This window comes from Delphinapterus leucas, chromosome 19 (assembly GCF_059928025.1).
Source record: "Delphinapterus leucas isolate spDelLeu-1000000601 "Yukka" chromosome 19, BTC_Dleu_Yukka2, whole genome shotgun sequence".
NCBI lineage: Eukaryota > Metazoa > Chordata > Mammalia > Artiodactyla > Monodontidae > Delphinapterus > Delphinapterus leucas.
Genome location: NC_143147.1, coordinates 51817197 through 51834230, shown reverse-complemented (window position 1 = coordinate 51834230; position 17034 = coordinate 51817197). Strand labels below are relative to the sequence as shown.

General features: G+C 55.5%; 2 protein-coding genes across 6 annotated transcripts; one reads left to right on the top strand and one right to left on the bottom strand.

Moving 5' to 3' along the window:
• Positions 1 to 643: 643 nt before the first annotated feature.
• TMEM106A (transmembrane protein 106A) lies at positions 644 to 7861 on the top strand. 5 transcript variants are annotated; one of them, XM_089900027.1, is made up of 9 exons: positions 781 to 1214; positions 2058 to 2284; positions 2823 to 2886; positions 4080 to 4233; positions 4749 to 4889; positions 4981 to 5024; positions 5538 to 5591; positions 6201 to 6361; positions 6560 to 7861. In XM_089900027.1, exons 2-8 carry the CDS (start codon positions 2077 to 2079, stop codon positions 6319 to 6321), a joined length of 786 nt encoding a protein of 261 aa, XP_089756153.1. In that variant the 5' UTR covers positions 781 to 1214; positions 2058 to 2076; the 3' UTR covers positions 6322 to 6361; positions 6560 to 7861. The 5 variants fall into 5 exon arrangements, with proteins under 5 accessions (XP_089756151.1, XP_089756153.1, XP_089756150.1 ...); XM_089900024.1 differs by lacking the exon at positions 4981 to 5024 and adding an exon at positions 1836 to 1971 and having other exon boundaries at positions 4749 to 4923; positions 5542 to 5591; XM_089900025.1 differs by lacking the exons at positions 781 to 1214; positions 4981 to 5024 and adding an exon at positions 644 to 773 and having other exon boundaries at positions 4749 to 4923; positions 5542 to 5591.
• Positions 7678 to 12105, bottom strand: CCDC200 (coiled-coil domain containing 200). Its single transcript, XM_089900040.1, has 4 exons — positions 11869 to 12105; positions 10374 to 10695; positions 9806 to 9855; positions 7678 to 9011 (listed from the first exon to the last, which is right to left on the bottom strand). The coding sequence occupies exons 1-4, from the start codon at positions 11965 to 11967 to the stop codon at positions 8985 to 8987; spliced, it is 498 nt and encodes a 165-aa protein (XP_089756166.1). The 5' UTR covers positions 11968 to 12105; the 3' UTR covers positions 7678 to 8984.
• Positions 12106 to 17034: the final 4929 nt, after the last annotated feature.

The window sequence follows — 17034 nt, the reverse complement described above, 5'->3', positions numbered from 1 at the left end:
GAGCGGGAAGGAGCTTGCTTTACAGGGGTCCTGGTCCTCGCTCTGTTTTACCAGAAGGGAGTCTTGGGTACAGCTGGTAAAGAGGTGTGACAAAAAACACTACAGATTATAGTCATAAAAATTACTTGCAGAAAAAGAAGAATCTGACCCCCAGCCTGAAGGGGGAAGGATAGCAAAATAGTATTACTTAACCTGGTTTGGCATTATAATGAATGGTGATTTAAATTAATCATTGGCCATAATGATGTTTATTTACAGTATAGCTCTTGAATGCTGTTAAATAAGCCAGGATTCAGACTGCAAGCCAACCAGCCTGTTTATTATTTAAAACGTTTTTATGGGGGTTGGGGGTGGGGGGTGGGCTTCTGGGTAGAGGCTGAGCGGCAGGGTGTGTGTAATTAATTCGGTTGATTTGGGACGGGATCTTGTCTTGACCATGTGAGTTGTATTGTAGGGGTCCAGGAGGGCCCTGGGGTCCAGTCGTCTGTCCCATTGTACTTGTACCTAACCGCTTCAAGAATGGTGAAATAAACTTTGAAACTCCTACTTGGACTGGGCGGTCCTTTCGTCGGGAACCTCGCGTGGCCTTTGAAGAACCGAGAAGTTTTCTGGCCGCTGTGTCGAGAGAGGCTGGCCCTGGGAGGGAGGGGCGGGTCCGGAGGAGCCGGGGCGGAGCTTCCCAAGGCTTTGAGCCGAAGCTTGGGGCGAAAACCCCGGCTCCCGCGCTTTCGATTCTGCTTTGCAGGCGCTTCTGTCGCTGCGGTCGCCCGGGGGTAAGGCGATTCCTTAGAATCGATTCCTTAGAAAGAAGGGACCCTCCTTGCCTTCTTTCCCTTTGGCATGCAAGGGCCCAGGCCCCTTCTGTGCCTCCTCCTAGCCCAACACGCAGGTTCCAAGCTCTGCTAACGGCCTCTCGGGGTGTGTGGGGGGACTGAAAATCCTCCTTCATTGAATTCCTAGCCTCTCAGTCCGCTCCGACCCCGCAGCCCATGGCCGAGCCCCAGAGTAGGGCGTGAAGGCTCTGGGGAGGCCAGGGTCGCCGCTCCCCACCTCCTGCAACGCGGTGCAGTCGGTCCCCAGGACTCTCCGGGAAGGGGACAGGTGGCCCCCTGGAGCCACCCTGCCTTACAGGCCCTCCCCCCCAAAGACGCACTCCAGAAATCTCTAGCCCTCCTGCAGCTGAGAGGAGCCCGGGAATCTCAGGCCTAAACCAGGTGAGGCTCCCTTTATTTTAAACCTCAGACCTAAACCAGGTGAGGCCTCCTTTATTTTAAGCCCACAAGGTCTTGAGTTGGGCTCACCTTGCCCACTCATTTGCCACCAGTCTTTTGGGAAGGATCTGGAGTTAGCTGTGCCTCGTCCTAGTGAAGGACTGACCCTGAAATTGCTACCACCCTCGCCCAGACATTCTTTCCCACCCCAGCTCAGAAAGCAAGCGGAAGAGGTTTATGCTCCCTTCCACAATCATTTTAGGGTTCTTAGCCCCACCTGTGGCCAGCCTAGCCGCCTTTTTCTTTTCTTGTCCCAAAGAATCCCTGCCTTCCTATTACGCCAGCACCTGTCCAGGCTCAGGAATGGAAACTTTCCTTCCACACCCAGGCTGGAGACCTCGGGCATTTCTGCCCGGGTGCTCTTAGAGACACGTTCAGAGTCGTCTTGTCGCAGAGGATGAAGGGGCTCCCCTGGCTGCTGCCCGCAAGACCTATCTAACTTCCTTCCCTTGCAGTGAATGACAGCTCAGCAGCTTTTCCAGAACAAAATTAAGCGCTCTGCCTTTCACTTAACGAAAGTCCCTTAAAGTGAAATAACTTCTGCTTTGCTTTTCCCTCTTGTAGGCCGATTGAGCTCTCCCTACAATAAAAACAAAAACAAAGAGTTGCAATGCATTGAGATTCCTGATCCAAGAGTCGTGTGTAACTGCTCGAATTCCCACACCCTCACTTGCTTAGGCTTGAGCTTGCTGAAAGTGTGGTGGGTCTCCTCGCCAATCTCAAGAGCCTAAGACCAGAGGGACACCCGGCGTCAGTGCTGACTGGACTTTGTTCTTCTCTCATCAGTGAAAAATACCCCTGAACAATGGGTGAGACACTCTCCCAGCTGGGCTCTCGGGAGGATGAGAACAAGTCGATGCTGCCCTCCGGCCCAGCCTTTGGCAGCAAGGCTGCCAGCTACTCCAGCACCACCAGCAGCAAGCCTTCTTGTTCCTGTGCGCCTTGTGAAAGGGCTGCTGGTGGCAGCTTTGTGACTTGTCCCACCTGCCAGGGCAGTGGGGAGATCCCTCGAGGTGAGTGGCCCCAGGCTCTGGAAGTAGCCCGGGATCCAGGAAAAGCTCTTAGCAGCCGGCTGGCCAGTGCCAGGCCCCTCTGAGTCCCCTTGGATGGGGTTGGGTCTCCCAGCTCCTAGTCCCTGAGTTTCAGGGCTAGCCAGGGAGATGCTAACCCTCCCTGGGCTCGCTGCAGAGACCCCCTCCTGCCCTGGTTGTACCGCCCGAACCCAGGGGATTCCCAGCCTCTCTGCTCTCTTAGCAGCACTGCCTTCGGATGCAGGAAGTTACAGTGACGTCTCCAAAGAGATTGGGCTTCTCGGATTTGTGGTGACGTGCAGGAATTCTTCACACCTGTTAATGAAACTCTCGCCTCCGTTCTAGAGATGGCAAAGCCGAGCTGCCAACAGCCCGGTATCCCCAGTCAGTCCTGCTCTGAGGCAGAGGTGGCGTGCTTCTGACACTGCTCTGTGGGACGGAGGGGTGCTGCCGGCAGGCTGGCACAGGAAACATTTGTCATGGACACTTCTCGGCCCTCCCTCTCACCCTCTTTCTACAGAACTAGAGAAGCAGCTGGTGGCCCTCATCCCCTATGGGGACCAGAGGCTGAAGCCCAGGCACACGTAAGCCCCTCTTCCCATCCCAGCTCTGTAGGCATTGCCCCTGGGGGCTCTTCCTCTTTGTCTCCCCCAATCCCCCTTCCCACCCCCACCCCAGTTTTTCTCCATTGGTTCTCCCCCAGAGAGCCTGAGCCTCACTGGCCTCAGACGTATTAGCTCCCTGTTTCCAAGGATTTTCCTAGCTTAAGAAGCTCGGGGCACAGCAGATGCCACCTGAGGCCTCTTGGTGTCCTGAGCACCACTGCCTCCAAGAAGCGTGGCTCCCTTTTGAAGACCGAGAGGACCTCTTGACTCTGCAAGTCCTTCCAGGAGGGAGGGAGTGGCTGTGGTTGCATTTGGTTTGGGGAAGTGATTTTTCCTAAGAACTTCCTTTGCTACGGCAGCTCAGACCTGCTTGTTCTTTTCCCCGTAGAGATGGGAAACCAGCTGCTCTCTGTTCTGGGACACTTCAGAACCTCAGCGGAGGCAGCCCTGAGTTTCGCGGGGGGGCCCACGACCCTATTTGTCATCTGGGTCCTTTGACATAGATCCCTGCAACCTCCTCCCAGGGTCCTCAGCTTCCGTGGGGGAGCCCACCACCCAGCTTGCCCCCGCCAGTGCGCCAGAAGCCGAATGTGGCAGTGCCCCTTAGGGAGCGCTGACAAGGTGCTCTCTCTTTAATGCACATCTCAATTTTGAATTAGAGGGACAGATGACGTCTTGTTCTGAATATGAATATGAAAATTCAGAGCTGTCAAAATTCACATGGGCTTACTTCTTCCAGTGAGAATAGCTAGCGTTGGTTGAGCCTTTGGCTGTGTGTCAGGGCCAGGGATTGGTGCCTTTTCATGCATTAGCCCATAACGGATGGTATGAGGTAGGTACCATTATCCCCATCTTATAGACAAGGAAACGGAGGCTTAGGGCGGTTAAGCGGGTTGTTCAGAGTTGCTGGGCCAGTGGGTAACACAGAGCTGGGAATGGAAGCCGGGCTGCCAGCCTCTCAGTCCGGCGCTCCTACCCGCTCTGGGCCACCTCTGAGCCTAGGTTGGTCCTCCGCATCTGGGGAGCTAAGTGCGCGGTTGTGTGTGTGTGTTGGGGTGGGGGCTCGGAGGAGAGCCTTACGTAGAGAGAAGAGTGTCTGAACGCCCCCGGCCCAGGCTGCCCTGGTGTCCAGACTTCTCCACTCCTCTACCCCGGGTCCTGTTCTCCCACAGGAAGCTCTCCGTGTTCCTGGCAGTGTTCATCTGCCTGGTGACCTCCTCCCTCATCGTCTTTTTCCTGTTTCCCCGGACTATCGCCGTGCAGCCTGTAGGCCTCAACTCCTCCACGGTGACTGTTGGCGAGGCCGACGTCCACCTCAATATAACGGTGGGTGGGTGCCTGTGCCCCTGGGCTCCGGCCCCACCTTCCTGGCAGCACTCCTCTGTAGCCCTTGTCCGGTGTGCTCACCCCGGGCATCGGTAGCCGGGGATCTTATGGCAGCCAGAGGATGTCAGGAGCCTGGGGCGAAGCAGGAGCAACCACGAGCCCCTAACAGACGGTGCAGGGTTGGAACAGTGAGGGGTTAGAATTGACGCCAGAGCCGTAGATCACTGGGTGCAGTCGGGGTGGTGTGCCTGAGACTCCCTGGGTGGGCAGGACTGAACAGAGAGAGCCTTGCAGGGTGAGACTGGATTCTGAGCCAGCTTAATGTCTTAGCTGAAGGCGACCCCTCGCCGCTAAGAGCCCCTCCGAGGGGCTCCTGGCACTGGGGGGGCCTCGGCAGCTGAGGCCCACGTTGGGGGTGGGGCTCAATCAGGCTGCGGGGTTTTGAAACTGTTTGACTTCTTCTTGCCAAGGATGGTGCTACCCTAACCCCTTCCTTTCCCTGTCTTCCTCGCCAGAATATCTTGAGCATCTCCAATAACAACTACTACCCCATCGCTGTGACCCAGCTGACCATTGAGGTTCTGCACCTGTCCCTCGTGGTGGGGCAGGTCTCGGACAGCCTTCTCCTCCACATCGGCCCTTTGGCCAGTGAGCAGGTGACTCCCTCTTGCTGGCCAGACCTGCCCCCAGGTGTGTGGACGCGGGTGGCTGGAGTTGGGGCTAACCCTATACCCACTTGGTTGACAGGTGTTGTATACAGTAGCCAACAGGATATGGGATGGAAACACATAGTGAGTAGCGCTCGATCCCTTCTCCCTTAGCCTCTTTGCTGGTTGGAAACCCAATTTGAATTCCCACCAGATGTTCTGATTGCTTAGCAGACCCTGCAGTCAGCATGCGGCCTGCACTCTTGTGGCCAAGACTGCAGTGTACAAGCATTCAGGGTCCCCAGCCTCTGCCTGTTTGGACCTGGACTGGAATGAAAACCAGCCTAGAATCCGGTTCATACTTAACGACATATGACCTTGGGCTCTTCAGCCTGACTCACCGTTTTCTACTAAGGGAGAGGCCAGCCCGTGCCTGGGCCAAACCAGTGGGGTTTGGAGGAGCGATATTGCAGCAGGGGCGACATGCTCACCTTGGGCAGAGGGAGGGGGAAGGGGTGGGGGTGGCATGTGGGGCCCCTGATGGAAAGGAGGCAAGGGGGGCTGGGACGGCAGGTCTCCTCCGAGCTGTCTGACGGGCTGCTCAGTGTGTGAAACGTGGGCCCAGGTTCTCTGTCTCTCTCTTTCTGTCTCTCTCAGCAAGATCTGTACCTGGCTGAAAATCAAAGTCCACCATGTGCTTCTGCACATCCAGTAAGTAGGGCTTGGAGCCCTGGTACCCTCTCCCACTTCTGCTCCCCGTGGGGGGACAGTCATCACAGCGAATCCCGTGAGTCTGTGTCGGCTCTTGGCAGTAGCAGGTCCAGCCCCTCCCCTAAGGCCCACCTTATGAGCCACTGACGTGACAGCCACAGATCTGCCCGGAACCGGGGGGGCGGGGGTGGGGTGGGGGTGGGATGGTGGGAGGGTCGGGGGTGGGCAGCTGTCCCAGGTGCTTCGGCAGAGTGGGGAGCCGAAGGAGGGGCCGGGTCTGGTCTGAGGAAGCCAGCCCTCCCCAGAGAGCAGAGCAGGGCCAGGGCTTTCCTCTTCTTCCCAGACCCCTGTGGTGTGGAGGAGTAAAGACAGTGAAGCGCAGACCTAGGGTGGCGGGAGCTCTCCAGCCGCCATCTTACTCCTTTCCTCTGCCGCCACCAGGTCTCTCCCCTCGCCTCCCTACTTCCTTCTCTCACTCCTACCCCAACTGCATATCCTTAGATCGGTGGACGTGGAAGCTGGGTAGGGTCAAGGCTCAAGTTCTGTAGTCTTCAAAATAAAACTGGTGTGGTTTTTTTTGGAAAAAAAAAAGCCCTGTTTCCTCTCCAGGGGCACCCTGACCTGTTCCTACCTGAGCCATTCAGAGCAGCTGGTCTTCCAGAGCTACGAATATGTGGACTGCCGGGGAAACGCATCCAAGCCCCACTTGCTGGTCCCTCGCCCGCCGTGACCTGTCTGCTGTCGTCGAGCCCCGGGCACCTGCCGGCCTGGTCTGTACCTCCCACCACTCCATGGCACCCAATAGGACGAGAGTGACTCTGCCAAAGGAAAAGCCCTGCTTTCTCATACCCTCCCCCTGTTCACCCCCAGCAGAGGAAGCTTTCTGTGGACGTTAACTTCATACGCACGCGCGCGCGCGCGCACACACACACACACACACACCCTCACACCCTCTCTGATTTCCACAGGAGCGGAAGCTTGGTTCTTCTAGAAGCCAGCACCAGCTATTCCCCTTGGTCTGTCTTGAGGAAAGTCTGACCTGACATTTCCTCAGAGCTGCCTCAGAGGCATGGAGTGGCACCCACACTGTCTGTGCTGAGCACCTTGGTTGCCCAGCTCGTCCAGGGAAGACCTTTGTCCTGCCTGAATGTGGAGAAAGCTTTCATTTTGTCTGGCTTTTAATACATGGATCCTTTCCAAGTTCTCCACCTGGTAATGAGAAGGTGACTTGGGGACAGCCAGTGTTGTCCCCAGGGCCTCTTAGGGAACCGTAGATGCTCTCCTATGCCGCCCTGCTTTGGTCGTGTGACAGGGTGATGGTGATGGCCTGCTTCGAGAACGCCTGGTACCTTGTCTCCCCACCCCACCCATCTGACAGCAAGATTGGCCAAGGCCCTTAGGCTCCACAGCCTTCCTGGTTAAAGACTGTCTGGGTCCCCAGGAACTCAGAGCTGTTCTGCAGCTAAAGCTTCTCCTCTCCCGAAAAGAGTTTTAGGGAAGGGAAGGGAAGGGAAGGGAGGCACCTGCACCGGGCACCCCCTGGGCCTGCACAGGAAAAACAGAGACAAAGCCAGAGTCATTTTAAAAGGTTTTTATTGAAGGAGGCCACAAGCCTGAGCGCACGTGAGGGGACACAGGCAGGTCAAACGGTGGGTGCAGCCGCTCTCCCGCTGAAAACCTGCAGAGGTGAGGCCGGACTGCTGGGTCCCGCTGCACCCCCAGCCTAGTCCCAGGGCGCCCTCTGCTCCCAGAGGCCTCTGCTCTCCTTTGGGCGCTGACAGTATGGAGCTGCCTATCAGTCGGGACTGGTCCAGGCCGTCCCCTCTTTGCTGTCACTCAGGTGACGAGAAGCCCCAGGCAAACCCCAGGTTCTTTAGGCGAGCAGGAATTGTGTTTGCTCACGAAAGGCGGTCACGGGTTTCCATCAGTCAGACAGGCAGAGAGGTGAGCTTGAGCGGCAGGGAAAGCTGAGTTTGCAGTCGGAAGGGCGGAGAAGGGCACGTGGGGCCAGAACCTGGTGAGGAGCCGGCCGGGGGGATGAGGGGAAGGAAGGAGTTCGTGCTGTCCGCACGCTTTCACGCCTGGGTAACTGGCGTCGAGGTGGTGCTGGTAAGAGCACGGAAGTCCACGAGGGCCAGGCTGGAGCTCACGCTGGGTGGAGTTCGTCAGATGTAATGGATTTATGTTGGAGTCAATCAGCTGTGCTTAACCGTGTTTAAGGAAGGAAAATAAAAGGCTCCTGTGAGTGGGAAGGGAGCCGGTGGACGCTCCCCATCTCACACAGCCTGTTCCTTAATATCCAAGTGGGCATCAAGGTCTCTTCCCCAGTCCCTGAGCCCCTCGGGAACACGCCCGGCCTCTCTGCCTTCCGGGAGACCGCTCCCAGGAGCTCGCTCGCTCCCCTTCCCTCGTTGTGTGTCTCTGAGCCCCTCCCAACTTCAATGCTCCCGTTCCGTGCGCCCCCGCTCCTTCGCTTCCCCCAACTGCTCCTCTCAGGAAACACTGCACTGAGAGGCTCCTTCAGTCTCACCCAAAGGTGAGACGCTACGGTGAAAGGACCCAGGCATCCCCCTCACCAGTCAAGAGTGGAAGAGGGAGCAGGGCTGGGGGACCCCAGGTGTCAGTTTCAGGAAGAGGTGAGGCGGATGCCTGGGGCCTCCAGAGCCTCTGGGTTGTCTCTGCTACATGGAAAGGCTGAGACTCAGGGAGGAAGAGGCCTGTGGATTGGGTGGGGGGGGGCCAGTCCCCCTCTTCCCAAGGTCAGGCGTCCTGTGCCTGAGGCTACAGTCCTCCTTTCCTCCGAGTTCTTTCTCTCCATCCCTTCCAACCACCCTCCGTTCAACAGCGGAGTGCCCACCGTGGACCAGGCACGACACTGCGCTTGGGGGAGGCCCCTGCGTGCCACTTCTTCCTGATGCTGCCCCAGGTCCCAGGTCTGCTCTGGTGTGATGCAACCCACGCTTCCCCAGGTGCATCTCAATAAGCATCGGCCAGGAGGAAGGGCTGGTGGCTCCAGTGAGAGTCCGTGATATCACTGCTAGATAAGGGCCAGTAGTGGAGCTGTAGACCTGGGGGGCCCAAGGCCAAGTTCTCCCGTTGGCTTTGCCTGGGGAAGCATGGAATTGCCCTCCACTGTCTTCTCGCACCCTCTCCATCCTCTTCGTGGGTCTTCCTGGGCCCTCCCCCTCATCTCTGTCTCACGGAGCCCAGCCAGTCTCTCGATTCTTTGCAGGAAGAAATCACACGTGATTCCCAGCTAGCCTCCCCTGCCAGAGTGGATCAGGAGGGCTTGGCTTTTGAAGTGGAGATGCTGCTGGGAGGTAGGAAGACGGGGCTGCTCATCTGATGTTTGCTGATGGCCGGCCAGTGGGGTCTCGGGGGTCTGTCTCTGAATCACCACTGCTGGATGTAGTTCGTTGACTGAGAAGAGGGAGAGACAGGAGGCAGAACAGGTTAGTTAGCAGCTCCTGGGCCTGCTGGTTTGAGAACATTGTCTTCAGCCCTCTGAAGCCCGAGTAATCAAAGTGAGATGATGTAGCAGCCCAGTCCTCGTCTTAAAGGGCCGGGATCAGGTTCTCCCATCCTTTGCGCCTGAGTCAGAGAAAAAAAAAAAGCTTCTTTCCGAAGCGTATCCTGTTTCACGTAATTCTCAAGACTCTCAAAAAAGCGTCTTCCTGGGTTTGACGGTCTACAACGAGCCAGGCTGTAAGCTAAGCGCTTTGGATGCTTTCCCTTTTAATTCAGTCCTCGTGACACCTCTGTTGAGGAGGTGGGGTATTATCAGTCTCATTTTATGGGTGGGGCAGCTGAGGCTCAGAGATCTGAGTCGTGCTACCGGAGAGTGGTGATCCTGACGGAGACCACAAGCCCTGACTTCACGTCTTACCGTCCTCCCGCTCCAGCTGGCTCTACCCCATCAGCGTTTCAAACGGCCCCCTTGATTTTGCTTCTCTGGCACCCGTCCTATCTTTCCAACTAGAGCGTCAGCTCCTTCACTTATACTGAGCGCTGAGCAACAGGGCCTACAGAGACATTTTTATGGGGGCATGGAGTGGATGGAGGAACGGGCCATCCAGAAGCGACGGAATAACTTCAGTCCCCTCTCCCGATTCCCGCCGAGGAAGCCTTTCTAGACTCCACCCGCACTAACACGCGAGCGCGGGCACACACGCAGCCAAACTGTAGCTGCCTCTCACACTCCGAGTCCGTCTCACCGTGAATCGTGGGTACTTGGTGTGTGTATCTGGGCTAGATTTCCCGACACCTGATGATGAAACGAAGCACACGTTACTCAGCTGGCAGTTCCTGAGGATGGCACATGCCACGGCCGGACTCTTTACCACGTGTCTGGGGGGCAGGCCAAGGCCCCTAGCTGGGGCAAGGCTAAGTCCCAGCCCCCGCTGAGCATTCTCCACTAGGAAGCCGACCGGTGCTTCCCCGGTCCAGACCCCCCAGGGCTCAGGATACCCCGTTGCTAAGCCTACACCTCCTACCCCACCCTCTGGCCGCCCCGACCCGACCCCGACCCCGACCCCGTCTGTCACCCTCACCCTGGAGAAGGGACTGACCACTTCTGAGCCACCCTCTGCGGAAGTCAGCGGGTTTCTCTGCAGCTCTCGCTTGGTGCAAATCCACTCAGAGAGTGTGACCGCCCCCCCCCCGCCCCCAAGTAAAGGTGAAGGGTGCCAGGGAGGGTCAAAGGGTGGGGTGACAGATGTGGCTTCTGGACTATAGCCCGGGGCTCTCTCCTCACCATCTCCCGCTCCCGGGCATGTCACTCACCTGCACCTTGAGGGTTCATCACCCCTCCTTGGAATCTGTCCTTGTGGGCGCCTGGCCTTTGGGAATCCTGGAGAATGTACCGGGAGGTGCGCTCAGTAAGAGGGTCTTGGGCATTTTGTGGCTTTGGCTGAGGCGGCGGCGGCGGCGGCGGCGGCGGCCGCTCGGGCACCTGCGGAGGCTGCGGCTGCGGCTGCGCGTGTGGCGACCGTGATGGCGCCGGCGGTGGCTGCGACTGTGATGGCGCCGGCGGTGGCTGCGACTCCCGAGATGGCTGGGTTCTTTTTTCAGATTGCCGTTCCTCTTCTTGGAGTTTCTTCAGTTCCTGTCAAGAAGCCCCCCCCCCCCCCGCAAGTGGCATCCTCTTCCCTCCCCACCCAGTCACCGCCCCCTGCCGGAGACACTGAGGGGAGCAAGGCAAGGGAATCCAGAGGTGGAGGCGGCTGGAGGGTCTCTGTTCCCTGGAGTTGGAGGCTGAGGCTGGGGCCTGAGCTCTCTCCCCTCACCCACCCACACCCAAGGACTGTTTCTATAGCAACAGTGCCCCTCCCCCCGCACAGCCCCCTGCCCAGGAAACAGCCGCCTCTGTCCACCTACCTCCGCGCACTGAAAATCGTTTGCAGTGCCAGAGGGTAAAGAATAATCTCTTGCACATGCTCTGAAACAGCACTGCCCAATGGAAGTATAACGAGGGCCATGTATCATTTAAAATGCTCTGTTAGCCACGTAACAGAGTAAGAAGAAATAGGTGAAACTGGGTATAATGATAAATTTTATTCAACCCAATACAGCCAAAACGTAAAACCAATATGAGAATATTAATGAGGTAGTTTATAGTCTTTGTTTTTGTATTAAGTCTTCAAAACCCAGAGGGCATTTTATACTCAGCAGCACATCTTAATTTAGACACTACATTTTGATTTAAAATATTTGATCTATATTTAGAGTTCAGATAATTTACGGTCGAAAAAGCAGATTCACGTATCCACGTTGTTCCAAACATACTTAAAAATGTTCCAGTAGGTAAAATGAACATTTGCCTTAAAGAGTATATTTAAATAGATTAAATGTATGTAACATTTAAAATGCAGTTCCTCGGTCTCACTAGCCACGTCTCAAGGGCTATAGCACACAGGCTGGTGGCCGCCCTACTGGACAGCGCAGCTTTAAAACCTCCGGAGCCTGACGCTTCAATCCCACGTGAGGCCTCAGCCTAGTACAACAGCAAAGCTGAGTCACCCCAATGCGCGCGCGCGCGCGCGCACACACACACACACACACACACACACACACACGCACGGTCCATCCAAGACATCCAAGGACCTTGCTTTCCTACAGTCCATCCAAGACATCCAAGGACCTTGCTTTCCTCCAGCCCAAGCAAAACAATATTCCCCAGGTGATGGACAGTTAGTTTCCTTGGGGTCCGTCGTCTCCCCTCCCCATCCCCTCCGTGCCCCCGGAAGGACCCTGGTGAACGGGGCCCCCTCTCATGCACCTGCTCTTGCTGCTGCTGCTGCTGCTGGGCCATCAGCCGCCTCCTCCGGTCCAAAGCCATCTGCCGGCGACTGGCCTCCCAGTGGTACGCACTGCCCATGATGGTGGCGGTGACAGAAGGCCCCAGGCAGGGCCCAGGAGGCTGCCACTGCCCCCACCACTTCCGTCTCCTCCCACCTCAACCCCCTGGCCTGTGACCAGAACCACCTCACAATGCGGCCGCTACCGGGGCAACTGGGCATCCCCTCCCCGCCACCCACCCCCGCCAACCCCCACCCACCACCCCCGCCTGCCTTGGGAAGGAGGGGGGTGTTCTTCTCAAGCCTCCTAGAGAGCATCTGTAGAGTACCTTTCTCTCCAGGGCCCTGGGCAGGTAGAAGACACCTTTCCACCTAAGCCTTGAGTTTCAGTGGGCCCCGGGGGACGATCCCCCGAGTGGTCTGGCTTTCCTCTCCGGTTTCTTTCTGCCACCCTTCCCAGGATTCCAGCCTCCTCATCTGGCCCTCTGCTGACCCCTCCCTTCCCTCCTCCCTCAGTCCTCCGTCTCCCCCGCTGTGCTGACTCAAGAACAAACAGGGACTTCCCTGGTGGTCCAGTGGTCGGGACTCCGCGCTTCCACTGCAGGGGGCACAGGTTCCATCCCTGGTTGGGGAACTAAGAGCCCGCATGCCGCGTGGAGCGGCCACAGAAGACAAAAAAAGGAAAAGAAAATACGAGACCCGGCCGGCTCTCACTGAGGTCTGAGCTCTGTGAAGGCAAAGTGGCTTATTAGAAAGTACCCTGGTTCCGGGGATTTGATACGCTGGGCTCAAGCCTACCCTCCCTCTCTTCCTCTGACCCTGGACTCAGCTTACCTCTCTGGGCCTCAGTTTCCTTGCCCGGAAAACCAGAAGGGTAGCACTTGTTACCTTCCTCACGGGGTTCACACGGGACCACGTGGGTCAATGGATGAGAGGTATGTGAAGTGAAATATAAAATTGCTCAGCTACAGGTTGGTATTACTTATTATCCTACCCGATGTGCATCCCGTTGGGGAGGAAAAATTCGTCCTCTAGCCTTCTAGGTTCTGTGGGCTGGTCTAATGACCAGATTGACATCGGACAGACTAATAGGAGAAAAACAGGTATAATTACGTGTGTTCAGGGATCCCATAAGGATACGAGACCCAAGGGCAGCTGAGGCTTGTATGCCCTCCTGAGCTAAGGGATGCGATAAGGGCCTGGGGCTTCAAAGCAGAGAAGGGTGAGTCACCGGGACAAAAAGAAGGGCAGGGCAGACCAGACGTTTGGTAATGGGATGTTTGCCCTGCTATGCAGATGGGTCTCTCAGATAAAAGTTGTCTCTGATAATAACTCTCTCTGAGCCAGGCCCCCTATCTAAATTCTTTTAGGCAGTTGAGGGGGAGGTAGAAAGCTCTTCCTGTGTCCTTGGGGCCTCCACGGCCTTCAACCCAAATAGCCCCGGGCCAAAGTGGCACATTCTGGGGAGAGTCATTTTGAACTCCTTGGGTCTCCAGGAGGTGGAGTGGCCAGGGGAGGGTGTCATTTCGTGAAGCCCAGGGGAAGGCTTCTGGGGGCAGGGACTGGGTGGACTGTTGGTCTTTCCCCAAAGATATAAATTTTTCTAGAAACAGCAGAGGCTGAGTCCAACTGGAAGCAAGAGGAGGGTACAGGTGAAGAAGGGGCTTCGACCCGGCCTCAGCCTCAAGCACTGTTGATGGTGGAGGGAGGGTGCAGGGTGCAGCCCTTGAACCTGAAAACGGGTTCAAACAGAGAGTTTGAACCTCAAACAGAGGGTCTGTCTGTCAATTCAGGCTGCCAGTCTAGTGGAGTCATCTAGCGCTCTGGAGTCAAACAGACTCGGGTTCGATCCTGCCTGTGTCACCGACTACCTGGGGGAACCTGGGCAGGTCACTCAGCGTCTCTGAGCCTCTCCTCTGAAGGTTGTTGCAAGACACTATAGGATGCTTGGGAAGTGCCCGCCGTCACAGGGGGCATCTGGCTATGGCCAGCTGCTGGGGGTGCCCCAGCTCTGCTGAGGGGCCAGTGGGACCTGAGCCTTGCTGGAAAACTTTCTCCCTTTTTCAAAGAGGTGCTATACTCCCTTCTCCTCGTCCTAGCACCCGGGGATGTCATTTGCAACGACAGATACACAAGGGTTTCCAGATACAAAAAATGAAATGGAGGCTTGTCGCTGGACAATTATTTTCACAGCACATTTGCCTTCCTATAGACGAATTCTGCGAATATTTAGGTGGAAAGTACCTATTTTAAGAGAAAGAGAAAGAGAAAGAGAAAGAGAAAGGCACTTGACTGTCTCAGTCATTAAATGGGCAAAAGAGGAAATGGGTTCCTGTTGGTATCTCTTCCTGCCTCGATTTCCCTCTTCCCGTCCTCCTACCTTAGGCAGAACAGGGCTCAGATGTGGAGACGCTCAGGGTAGGGGAGGTGGGCTGGGCTGAATCTGGGGAACTGTTTCCAACCCTCTGAGCCAGTCCTCCTGCGAGAGGAGGGATCTTCAGGGCAAATCTGCCAAGGCTGCGCCCTCCCAATTCTCATCTCCCCTTCCGAGCCCCTCTCGTGCCTTCCCCCTGTGCACGCTGCCTCTCCCAACCCCACCTCTGACCTCAGAGCTCCTTCCAGCTCTAGATTCTACTCCGTAGCCCACTCCACCCCCTGTCGATTTGGATTTTAACTCATATCAGCCCTCAGGGAACTTCCCGTGCTGTTAACTGACTGTAGCCACTTGCACATTGCATTTTTAATAGAGCTTGTTATTATACGGGACCCAGAATCCTTTGCTGTGGAGAGAACAGGGTATAGTTAGAAGCGTGGGCCAGGTAAATCTTATGAAATACCGGCTGCGTTATTTAACAGGCGTGCGAATGCGATCTAGCGGCTCTCCCAGCTCTGATCAGTTTCCTCCCCGGCAGGGTAGGGGTAATGATACCTCCATCCTAGAGGTGTTGTGATGCTGGAAGGAAATAATCCATGTCACACATCGGGTTCAATAAACAGAGGCTTTTATTGTTATAGTAGTTCACGAATTTAAGATGCCATCTTTTGTGAGAGGTACCATTCTTTTACCTAGCCCTAAGAAAGACGGGACGAAGGAAACAAAGAAAGACGTGCTGCGATGTTAAACGGCGAGAGTGCTTTCTCCCGGCGTCGAATGTAAGACGCATGCTGGTTCCTGAGATGTAAAGATGTGAAAACGTTGGGCATCTTGGAATGGACAAAATCAGGCATCCCTATGGAGTGTGACGCCTTCTGTTGGGGGCTGTTGAAAGACCAAAAAGAGAATGTGGGGATTTGCTGGCCTCCGTGATGGCAGGCAAGTTGCGAAAAGCCCAGTTCTTGGTTGAGTCTAACTAGTTTGATGGATCCAGTCTAGCTGGGCAGGAAACTTGCTCTCCAGCACACAGACTCTTATGTTGTAGCGCCAGGACCCCGAGCACATTCGGGGTGGGGGCAGGGGGGTGAGGAGCGGCCGGTCTGCTGGTCCACGCGCACCCCTGATCACGTGGCTGGGAGAAACCATCTCCCTTTCCGACTGCAAAGTCAGAGAGACCGATCCAGTTCTGTTGCTAGTCAGAAAAGTGAAAGCTTTTGTTCTGTGACTGGGAAAAGGGAGAAGGCGGGAGAAAGGAGAACTGAGGGCGAGAGGGCGGGGTCAGAGAGAAGGGAGAGGAGGTCAGAGAAAACAAAACGGTATCTCCCTCCCTGTCTCTTCAACTAGGGCAAGCTGACAAGTGATGAAAAGAAACCTGAGGGAGCTGTCCAAGGGGTCAGGGTAAAACTTGAGGGGAAGGCAGCGCTGCTGCAGGGAGGGCCAGGAAAAACAGATACAGTGAGGCCTGGACTTGAAGAGGCTCTCCTCCCCAGCTGGCAGGGCACCCAGCAGGCTTCTGATGCCCAGGGATGGAACACTTAGGAGCGCTTGGAGTTGGCAGCCTCGGCACGGGCAGACCTTATCTGAGCGCGCAAGGCTTCCTCGACAGCAAAGAGCAGTGGATGTGGTTGAGGGGCAGCCAGAGGAGGGGAATGGAAGAGCGCGGCAGATGCCCCTTGCTGACCACAGGGACAAGGTCATGTTCACCACCTGTGTGATCCCAGGACCCACACAGTGACAGGCACAGAGTTAGGTGTGATACCAGAGAATCAGTTGAATCAAGACTCTTAAAAACAGGATATCAGAAGATTTTCTAAAAAAAAAAAAAGAGAAGTCATATATGTGTGTGTGTGTGTGTGTGTGTATACACTCACTTTTTAATATGATAAAGTTGGCATCTGAAACTGATGAGAAGATGGACTATTTCATATATGATATTGGGACAACTGGGTAGCCATCCAGACAAAATAAAGTCAGATCTATACCTGAACTCAAATACTAGGACAGGTGTGAAGTAGGTCAGAGATGGAAACGCAAAAAGATCAACAGTTCAAAAGACGGTGGGCAGGGGATAGGAACGTGCAGTTCACAGAGAATAATAATGGATCTCAAGCGCATGAAAAGCTGTACAACCTTGCTCATAGTAAGAGATAACATTGGATATTATGCAAAAGTTTGATAACATGGTGGTTGGGCAAGGCTGTGGGAAACAGGCACTGGTTGAGAAGGCTATCTGTGCTCTTCCAGTCTCTGTCTCTGGCTTATCATTTCCAACCCCCTGGCAGCAATGATAACTGGGTCCATAGTGAGATTGTAGGACGCTTGGACAAAGTCTCATCACCAGCCAGCCACGTCCTGGTGTTGCCTGAACTTTTATAGGCACTTTTGTCTGTACACAGGGATGTGAGCTGGCTGAGGGGCACTGACTCACGTTAACCGAACTCACAAGAAGCTGGTGCGTGAATTAGAATGCTAAGTCGTTAACTGACAAAGGGAGACACTGCTTTGCAATGACAGGACGTGCATGTCTGCAATCCAAGGGACCTCGTTCTAAAGGTCAAAATACCTAGGAAGCTAAACCGGTGAGCACAAAGATGACCTGATGAACATGGAAGCAAGCAGAAATGTAGTGGAACACAGTGAGGGTCGTAATAATTACCGCGAGCCGGGAGGCCTGCTAATCTCTTTCTGTACGGACAAATCGCATCATTTAATGTTTACACATTCATGTGTTCAACCAAATTCATGTGTTCATGTGTCTAGTATATGTCAGGCC